A 10,215-nucleotide genomic window follows, 5' to 3' on the forward strand; every position below is an offset into this window, starting at 1 on the left:
CAGTTCAAACCCTTACCATAATATAAAGGGAAAGATTACATATTACCCTCCTTTCGATACGCGAGATAAAATAATCTTCCTTTTTTTAGGGGTAAAATAAAAAGAAATAACTTCCTTTTTCTTGGAGTCCTAAAAAAACATCTTCCTAATTTCTATCTCGTTGCTCCGCCTTTTCGGCCCACCAAGGCCCATCACGCTGGATTCAACCAGGTACAGAAACCACGAAGGGTTTCCGGAGGAGCAAAATCTAGGCGCCGCCGTCGCCACTCGGCTCACGCCTTGGTCGCCCGCTTCTCCTCCCTAGGTTTTCTTCGCGCTGCTCCTCCCCGGCTACGCCTCCGCGCGCGCTCGTCGTCTCCATCCGCCTCCGTCTCCGTCTCCCTGGCCGAGCTCGTCGCCGTCCTCCGTAGCGGCTCGCCCGGTCGTCGTCGCAGCTCCCCCCGCCGGAGGTTCTCCGCCGTCCTGATCCGGCCGGCTTCGCTCGTCTCCCCGGCTCAAGGTGCGACAATTATCCTCCCTTGCGTTTTTCCCCTTTCTCACGCGCCGAGCGAGGACCACGCGCTCCGTCTCTCGGGCTAGGGTTGAGACGTGAGCTAGGTTGTTGGATGCGGTAATGGGTCACTCGTTGAGTAGGTTGAGACGGCACTGGGAAGATCTGGATTAGCCGCACCTCTTCCTGGTTTCTCACAGCAAAAACGAGACTGTGGTGCTTAGCCTGTGCTATGGATGGTTTTATTCATATGGGTTCCTACTTTCTTAGAGAAAATTCCCATTTAGTGACCCATCTTGGTGTTTAATTTTGGAGTGTTAGTTCTTTGTATATGTTATATGCTTGCTGTAGCATACTCGCTATCAGGCTTCATTGTAAATTTTGTAGGATTTTGATAAGTTAAAGCATGCAGTCTTTGCTCTTTGTGCTTTCTTTTTTCTAGGATTTATGTTAGGGTTAGTATGATAGTTTTTTTTCTTGCCTAGGGCTTGTTTAGTTTTTGACCTGCCCCCTGTTTCCTGTCTACTTTTATACAAAGTATAATAATCTGACCTACACCTTTATATTAAAAGCTATGTTCCTATGTATGTCTAGATCTGTAAAAAAAACTATGTATGTATGCCTAGAAATATTGTAATTTGACATATAGACCCAAAACATGCGAGGAACATCAATATTAGTAGAAGACATGAAACAAAAGCTTTTGTTGCGGAATGAAATTCTAATAGCTAGGCATGTCAGTTACGAACTTACGAAGTTACATATATGTGGATTTATGATGAATCTATGTGACACAAAGTATCCAATCTCCAAAGAAACTTGGTGCTATTCATTAAGTAATGTCTCATGTAGGTTTACCATAATGCATTTTGTGTAAGATATGTTATTAAATCATTGAGTTTCTGCTTCGAGAGTTAATTTCGCTAACATGGTGTAATGAAGACTGGCTGCTTTGGTCTATATGACTATGGCTGCAAAGTTTGTTATCTGCAAATAAAACATTCAAACTATGCTATATATTGAGCTCCAGCTTTGGTGCTTTCCCTTCTATATCAATAAGATCTACTGTAACTTGTCCACCTACCTATGTCACTTGGCTAATGTCCAGTATTATAGTTTTGTTTGTTATGTCAATTATCCAATACAGAAAACAAACTTAGACAAATTTAGCTTAGTCACACAAGTTTGTTATGTCAGCATGTTACATAAGTTTGCCATTGTACTTAATTTTCGAAATAGTTATGTTTTTAATTTTGCATAACTTCTTGCCATGCCAATCAACTTTGCACTGCAGCTTGGCTGCCATTAGGAGTTTTCCTCTACATCAGTATATTTGGGTAGACTAGATTTTTATTTGTACTCTGATTGAATATTTGTGATTGTTGCTGTATAGAAATTATTCTGCTTTAGCTGCTAAATAGCACCTATATGGCTATATCTTTAAGCATAATGTTGCACACATGACATATGCGAGACAGCGGGAGTTGTCTGACTGACATATAATGGGGACGCATGGCTTCTAGCTCTCTAGGAGATGATACCATGCCTTTGGTATGTCAGTACTGTGCCAACACTGCGTCACAGGAAAATATTTGTTTCCCACGCGGCGCCAACCCAGAAATTACCGTTTGACATGTTGTTATGGGCAACATAGTTTTCCTTCACAACTCTTGTTTAGTCTTTAGTTACAGAGATGCCGAGTGAAGTCAAGAAAGTATTCATGTTAGCTTCCCTTTCAATTTTTTAGTTTGCTTTATGGTTTATTCTGTATGTGGGTTGGTGCATTACAAAAAGAAGGAATCAAAACTGTGCTAATCTCTGATGTTGCATGGTTACTTCTGCAAACTATTTTGTTAATTTTCTCTTCAGTTTGTTGATGTTTTTCATTATTTTAATGTAGCCAAAACTTGTAAGGATGGCGGACGAGGAACATGCTCAAACTTCTAGGAAGAGGGTTGCAGACAAACAAATCAACAAGGATCATCCTGAGCCTGATGATGACTCATCGGAACAAGAGACAGGAACATTTAAGAAAGCTAGTGAAGAAGTGATGGCAACCCGGAAGATTGTAAAGGTTCGGCGTCAGCAGCCATCAGCAGCTCCTTCTTCAAATCCTTTCTCTGCAATTAGATTCACCCCCAATGATTCCATTGCTCAAGCGAGTATCACAGTCTCAGAGCCTCCACCTTCTGATGTTAGCAATGGCAAGTCCAGTGCCCTAACTGAAGCACCCTCTCAACTTGTTGAGTCAGATGGCAAGGCAGAAGTTACAGTGGATGGAACTGGTGAGGACAAAGTGGTTGTTGAAGAACTCAAGGAAGATAACAGCAAGACATCTGAAATTGAGGGCAAAACAAATGATGGAGATGCTGAAGAGAAGAAAGCAGTGGATGAAGCTGGAGGTGAAGATAAAGTTAGCAAGGATGATGATGAGAAGAATGATGAAGCTGAATCAGGGACCAAGGATGGATCATCTGAGCAGAAGGACGCTGATAACAAAGGGCAGTCATCATCGCCGACACCTCTTTTCTCCTTCACCAATCTGTCAAGTGGCCAAAATGCTTTCACAGGACTGGCTGGAACTGGATTTTCAGGCTCATCATTTTCATTTGGCTCGGGCTCTAAAGACAGCTCAAATGCTCCCCTATTTGGGCTAAAGAGTGATGGCTCATCATTCCCTTCTTTCAACATTGGTGCTACCAACAATGGGAGTTCTGCCCCATCACTCGCCACTGCAGCAGACGCACCGAAGAAATTTGCCATGTCAGAGGGCCCAGTTGAAACCGGCGAAGAGAACGAGAAGGCTGTATTCACTGCTGACTCTGCTATATACGAGTACCTCGACGGCGGCTGGAAGGAAAGAGGAAGGGGTGAACTGAAGCTGAACATCCCGGTATCTGGCGGTGAGAGATCTCGGCTCGTCATGAGGGCCAAGGGCAACTACCGGCTCATTCTGAATGCAAGCCTTTACGACGACATGACGCTGAAGGACATGGACAAGAAGGGCGTGACGTTTGCTTGCATCAACAGCATCGGCGAATCACCGAGTGGGCTCACCACATTTGCTCTGAAGTTCAAGGATACCGGCATCCGGGAAGATTTCAAGGCTGCAGTGGAGACGCACAAGGCGAAGAAGGCTTCGGACACGCCAAAGACTCCCGAGGGCTCCCCGAAGGCGTCCGACGTTTGAAACCCACCCCGGTGTTCCGTGTTTTGATGTGTATGTGTCGGAGCAAGGAGCCGAGGCGTTCCTTGCTCATCCTGGAGTCTTATAAAGTTAAAACATATCGTACCCATGTCATATGGTTTCTGGCGTGTCCTGTTGCTGGTCTGGAACGGTGGGTGGTCTGTTGAACTTCAATTAAAGTCATAAATCTTGGTAAACTGGAGAAATGGGACTCGTTTCAGGCTATATGCTTCTTCTGCTATGCGATATGTAGTATATTCAGTAATGTATTTGAGTGAGTCATCACCACATCACTATTTTATGCATGTTAGTCGTCGCGTTTGCACATGTTTTTTCACCGGTTGCTGCATTTCGCAGCTTTTCTACTTCAGAATAGGTGGACTATGGCGCTGGATGGCATGTCTGTACTGTGAATTCAGTCTGGTTTTACCATTTAGTGTCCACAACAGTGCCATCATGCACTAGTTTTGACACACTTCATGTTATTTTGAAGTTGCAACATGAGTCTTTGTTTATATTGCAGATATTTGTAAAAAGTGTTTTTATGAGGTCGAGCATCTGCATACTCTATCAAGCGCGGGCTGAGCTTGTTTTAACTTGGGTGTATCTGTAGAACCCTTTTGATCCAATTCTTTTTCTGTGGTATTGAACTTGTTTGGTTTTAAGGATTAGAATCCTCGGAAAGTTTTCACGTGGGTCGCTTTCGTACTCAACTCAAAAGAATTTTCCTTTCCCGTGGACCTCGAGCTTTTGGAAATGTTCTTTCATGTCTACGACGACCATGCATGTTTTAGACAGCTTTGATTATTTATTGCTAGTACGTTTGCAGTTCGGGCAAAAAAGAAAAAAAAAAACACGCCATGGACGCTTTTCCTACTCTGGGAGGGAATCCTGCCAAGAGCCAACCAAACATTCTCTAGTGGAGTTGTACTAATTTGCAAGTCATGACTGGACATCCTATCAAACAATGTTTTTCGTTTTGGAATCACTTGATTCAAGTCGTGCTAGTACGCAGTTTTCACCTCGCCATTCACGCGCCCGCGTACCTAGGCATGGCAATTTTTTTGAACACTAGGCATGGCAATTGGCAAGGCATCCGAAAGCGACGGCGATCGATCGAGTGCGACGTGGACCGGACTTATCTTAGGTAGGAGTATATGTAACAACAGACACGCGGACGTGGCTCCGCGGCGCGATAGGGTCGGGCGGAAAAGGACGAGACGCCAAAAGATCGCCGCACGCACCACGGCTGATAGATACTTCTGCGCGAACCAATGTGTGATTGAATGCTTAGGAGGACAATAGTATTTTTAGAGAGTTTAAATTTTGGTACTGGCATTTATCCTGAATTTATTTTAGAATTTGTGGCGATGCGTGTTTAGTGAAAGAAAAGTTCCTGTCGACTACGAGAGCTTACGGTGACTTTGTAAAATCTTAAAATGATATGCTGTCTCAGTTTCTCGAAGGTGCTCATACCAATATGGTATGCGTGTGTGCGTTCATAAGAGTAAGTGTATGCGCCTATATATGGGATTAATATCTTAAAAAAAAGTGCAATAAATATATCGCTTCGGTCCGCACGTACTGCTAGCATGAGTAGCTAGCGCTCTTCTTTCTCTCATGGTTGGGTAGGGTAGCTATTGCTCTTAATTTTTCTGTATCTGTTCTTTTCAGGGACAAAACGGCAGGTTATAAAACTGCACGCATGTACCACGCGGTTGGTTGTTCTATCAGGCCTGCGATTTGGCATTGGTGACGCCGTCATTTTCGGGTATATTACCGGTTTTGCTCTCACCGCGTGATGAACAACAAACAAACTATCGATTGGTTAAGAAAACAACTCCATTTTTGTTTGATTTGCAGGTTGATTGCCACGGGAAACAAGAAGAAAAACCCACGCGAAACACGTTGGGGTATAATAAGAGTCGAATCCACTATCCCTAAGCATCTATAGCTGCGGTTAACAAATCCGGCATCCTATACGTCCGTCGGGAAGTGGCTCAACAATTCTCAAATTGCTACATCCACATGGGTGTATCTCGAATCGGATACACTATATCTATACTAAAGCATGCAACCCGATCACCAAAAGATCTTCATAGTTCACATAATCCATATTACTAACGGACAAGTTCTAAACTAGATTACTAATACTTGAAATAGAAGACGGAGAGACGGCGGAGCTTCACCACTTCCTCGACCCTTTGCCCTTTCGGTCACCGGCGTTGTTGTAGACGTACACATAGGCGTCGGCCGCAAAGGTGGGTCGTTGGAGTCAAAGTCGTCGGCGACGTCGGAGGAGGAGTCGTCAAAGCCCTTCAACCTCCGGACGGCGCGGTCCTGCTTCCTCTCTAGCTTAGCCACTCTCACTGCCTCGCGTGCGGACTGCTCCAACCCAAGCCGGAGCACCTTTACGTCTTTTTGATGGAGCCGGCCAGCGTCCGTCTGCGCCTAGCCCACGCGAGGAGGTGCTCCTCCTCATAGGGAACTGCCGGCAGCCCGCGGGCGGTGGGGTAGGACTGTGCAACCACATCTGAGGCTGCCGCCCTTTCCCTAGCTCGCTGCCTCTCACGGGGGGCGGCGCGCGCCTCGGATCGGGCGTGCGCATCCGTGGCGCCGATGAAGTGGGCAGTCAAACCAACCGCTGCCCTTGAGGATCAGCAACCGGAGAGTGAGGAGGTCGACGGACGAGCAGTCCAGAGAGAGAGAGCTGCCCCAGTCGGAGCTGCGCGCAGGGCTGGATACGAGGGGTGTCGGACAACCTGGGCATTTGGGGCCGCTTTGAGGTGCCCGAGTGGGTCTTTTTTCATAGGTTAGTGACCGGTCCACCCGCGCAAACATTTGAGACAGGTTTGAGGGGCCTGTTGTAGGTTCACTATTGCGATGGTGACCGCTGACTTACTTGGTGACAGATTTGCTAAATACGGTTACTGTGATGGTGCAATCTAACACTAGTTCCTATGTGTTGGTTCCAAAGGGCATCTCCAAGGCGGACCCGCAAACCGCGTGCATCCGTACGAACCGGGTTGTTCGGATCGGGGGAGCCATCCAACGAGGACCTGTATCGGTCTGCGGGGCGGTCCAGACATGATTTCTCCCACAAAATGGAGACAAAAGTTGGGGAGGTCTGCGGGAGTCCGGACCCGGGACTCCATCCTTCCCATTTTCTCTCCTTCCTTCTTTCTCTCTTGCGTCGCCGCCGCTCCACCACCCCGGCTACCCTGCCACACCCCCTACCGAAAATCTGCTTCTCCATCGCCTCCGGCGCTCTAGCAGGGCTCCCCGCCACTTCTCCTTCATCTCCGTTCAACCCCCTGTCCTTCGACCGCCCCGCCAGGTACCATCCTCTACCATGCCCAACAACTGTTCAGTGAATCGCCGAAGCTGAAAACAGTTGTCCCTTCTTCTTTTTAGCAATGGATTCCGATTTGGAGTAATATACGAGCAGTATGCTGAGTTGTCCGACGGCTCGTCGGACGAGGAGTACGCCGATGAGATGGCGATGATGCAGGCAGTCCTTGAAGACGCGGAGTGTGCGGAGAAGCTGAGGGAGTCCTGGACTAAGGGGTCCTCGGGCGTCCGGCCTGTTAGCCATGGGCCGGACTAATGGGCTATGAAGATACGAAGACCGAAGACTGCACCCGTGTCCGGATGGGACTCTCCTTGGCGTGGAAGGCAAGCTTGGCGATCAAATATGAAGATTTCCTTTCTCTGTAACCGACCTTATGTAACCCTAGATCCCTCCGGTGTCTATATAAACCGGAGGGCTTAGTCCGGATCAAGATACTCATTACCATAGTCATACAAGCTAGACTTCTAGGGTTTAGCCATTACGATCTCGTGGTAGATCAACTCTTGTAATACTCATATTCATCAAGATTAATCAAGCAGAAAGTAGGGTATTACCTCCATAGAGAGGGCCCGAACCTGGGTAAACACTGTGTCCCCCGTCTCCTGTTACCATCGATCCTAGACGCACAGTTCGGGACCCCCTACCCGAGATCCGCCGGTTTTGACACCGACATTGGTGCTTTCATTGAGAGTTCCACTGTGCCGTCGTCAAGAGGTTTGATGGCCCCTTCATTCATCTACAACGATGCTGTCCAGGGGGAAGTCTTCCTCCCCGGGCAGATCTTCGTATTCGGCGGCTTCGCACTGCGGGCCAACTCGCTTGGCCATCTGGAGCAGATCGAAAGCTACGCCCCTGGCCATCAGGTCAGATTCGGGAGTTTGAATTACGTCGCGGACATCCGCGGAGACTTGATCTTCGACGGATTCGAGACCGCGGCAGCCGCTCCCTGTCACCTCGATGAACATGACTTAAGTATGTCATCGGACCACATCCAGGAGATAGCTCCTGTGACTACTCTGGCCTTAGATCCGGAGCAAATCGCGCCATCCGAGGACGGGAAGCTCAACCCCGCCACGGAGGCCACAGATTCCGCGGCGTTGGAGCCGCACACAGACTTAGCCTCATGTGGTATCTGTGTCACCGGAACTCCGGACTCGTTTCCGGCTATAAGTTCCAAACCATGTGCGTCCGCGGACGCCGAGCTTGATCGGTTATCGATCTTCGAATTCAGCGCCGCAGACATCTTCCGACACTCGCCTTTTGGAGATGTACTAAACTCATTAAAGAATCTGTCCTTGGCGGGGGACTCACAGCCGAATTATGTCCGGTTCGAACTGTAGGCTGACGATGGAGAATTTCGCTTCCCACCCACCACCCACTTCATAGCCACTGCCGATGACTTAACCGACACACTCGATTATGACTCCGGACATCGACGGTATGGACGACGATGCCGGAGAAGAGGAGGCCCAAGCCACGCTGTTCACCGGACGATGGACGGCCACTTCCTCATATGACGTATACATGGTGGATACGCCAAAAGATAATAGCGGTGATGACAAGGAAAACCCAGTGGAGGGTGACCCCCCTAAGACACAACCAAAGCGCCGGCATCAGCGATGCCGCTCTAAACCACGCCGTAGCAAGGACAGCAACACCGACACAGGAGACGACAACACTCCGGACGGTGACGAAGACGTAGAAGACCACGACGAACAAACTGCCGAACAGGACAATCAGGAGGATGGGCAAGTCAGCCCTGACGAACAGGCCATAAATGAAGACTTGGAGGACGGTAGTTATCATCCGCTCTCCGAGGAGGAGGTGAGCGTCGGCAACGAGGACTTTATCGTGCCCGAGGAACCCCTCGAGCAGGAGCACTTTAAGCGTCGGCTAATAGCCACTGCAAGGAGTCTGAAAAAGAAGCAGCAGCAGCTCCAAGTTGACCAAGACCTGCTGAACGATAAATGGACTGATGTCCTGGCAGCCGAGGAATACGGCCTCAAGCGCCCAGCCAAAAGTTACCCGCAACGTAAATTACTACTTCAATTCGATGATGAGGCGTTGGAGCCCATACCATCATCACACAATGCGGCGGATCGACCACCACGGGGTCGAGACAAAGCGGCAACTCAAGCCGAACACCAGCCCGCTCCACCTCACCGTAAGGGTAGAGATAAAACAGCTCGGGGGCATACCTACGACCTGCGGCAAAAATTGGATAATAATGCAGGGCATACTAGATCGATCTATAGATCGCGAGGGCGTGCCCCGACACGTGACGACGGCCACCTATTCAGACGCAACAAGCCTAGTCACTCTCGGGCCGAACTCCGCAGACGGACTCCATCGGAGCTACGTCGCGATGTGGCCCGATATTGAGGCGCCGCACACCCCCTTTGCTTCACTGATGAAGTAATGGATCATGAATTCCCAGAAGGGTTTAAACCCGTAAACATCGAATCATATGATGGGACAACAGACCCCGCGGTCTGGATCAAGGATTTTCTCCTCCATATTCATATGGCTCGTGGTGATGATCTCCACGCCATCAAATATCTCCCACTAAAACTCAAAGGACCAACCCGGTACTGGTTGAACAGCCTGCCAAAAAACTCTATCGGCGGCTGGGAAGCTTTGGAAGAAGCCTTCTTGGACAACTTCCAAGGAACATACGTCCGGCCTCCGGATGCAGATGATTTAAGTCATATAGTCCAACAACCTGTGGAATCAGCCAGGAAATTCTGGACTAGGTTCTTAATTAAAAAGAACCAGATAGTCGACTGTCTGGATGCCGAAGCCCTAGCGGCCTTTAAGCATAGCATCCGCGACGAATGGCTCGCCCGACATCTCGGGCAGGAAAAGCCGAAGTCCATGGCGGCCCTTACGGCACTTATGACCCGCTTTTGCATGGGCAAAGATATTTGGCTAGCCTGTTGCAATAATAATGCAAGCGAACCCGGTGCCTCTGAAGCCAAGGATAACAACGGCAAGCCCCGAGGCAACAGACACAAGCGTCGAATCAATGGAAACCATACCAATGGCACGGCGGTCAATGCCGGATTCGGTGGCTCCAAGTCCGGTCAGCGGAAGAAGCCGTACAATAAGAACAATTCGGGCTCATCCAGTCTGGACCACATACTCGATCGTCCGTGCCAGATACATGGCACCCCTGAAAAACCAGCC

The 10,215-nt window shown here is 48.6% G+C and overlaps 1 protein-coding gene across 1 annotated transcript; it reads left to right on the plus strand.

The window, feature by feature from the left end:
• Positions 1-204: 204 nt before the first annotated feature.
• LOC123181729 (nuclear pore complex protein NUP50B) lies at positions 205-4,004 on the plus strand. The gene is made up of 2 exons (XM_044594052.1): positions 205-499; positions 2,391-4,004. Exon 2 carries the CDS (start codon positions 2,406-2,408, stop codon positions 3,678-3,680), a length of 1,275 nt encoding a protein of 424 aa, XP_044449987.1. The 5' UTR covers positions 205-499; positions 2,391-2,405; the 3' UTR covers positions 3,681-4,004.
• Positions 4,005-10,215: the final 6,211 nt, after the last annotated feature.

The sequence above is a fragment of the Triticum aestivum genome, chromosome 1D (assembly GCF_018294505.1).
Source record: "Triticum aestivum cultivar Chinese Spring chromosome 1D, IWGSC CS RefSeq v2.1, whole genome shotgun sequence".
NCBI classification, from domain to species: domain Eukaryota; kingdom Viridiplantae; phylum Streptophyta; class Magnoliopsida; order Poales; family Poaceae; genus Triticum; species Triticum aestivum.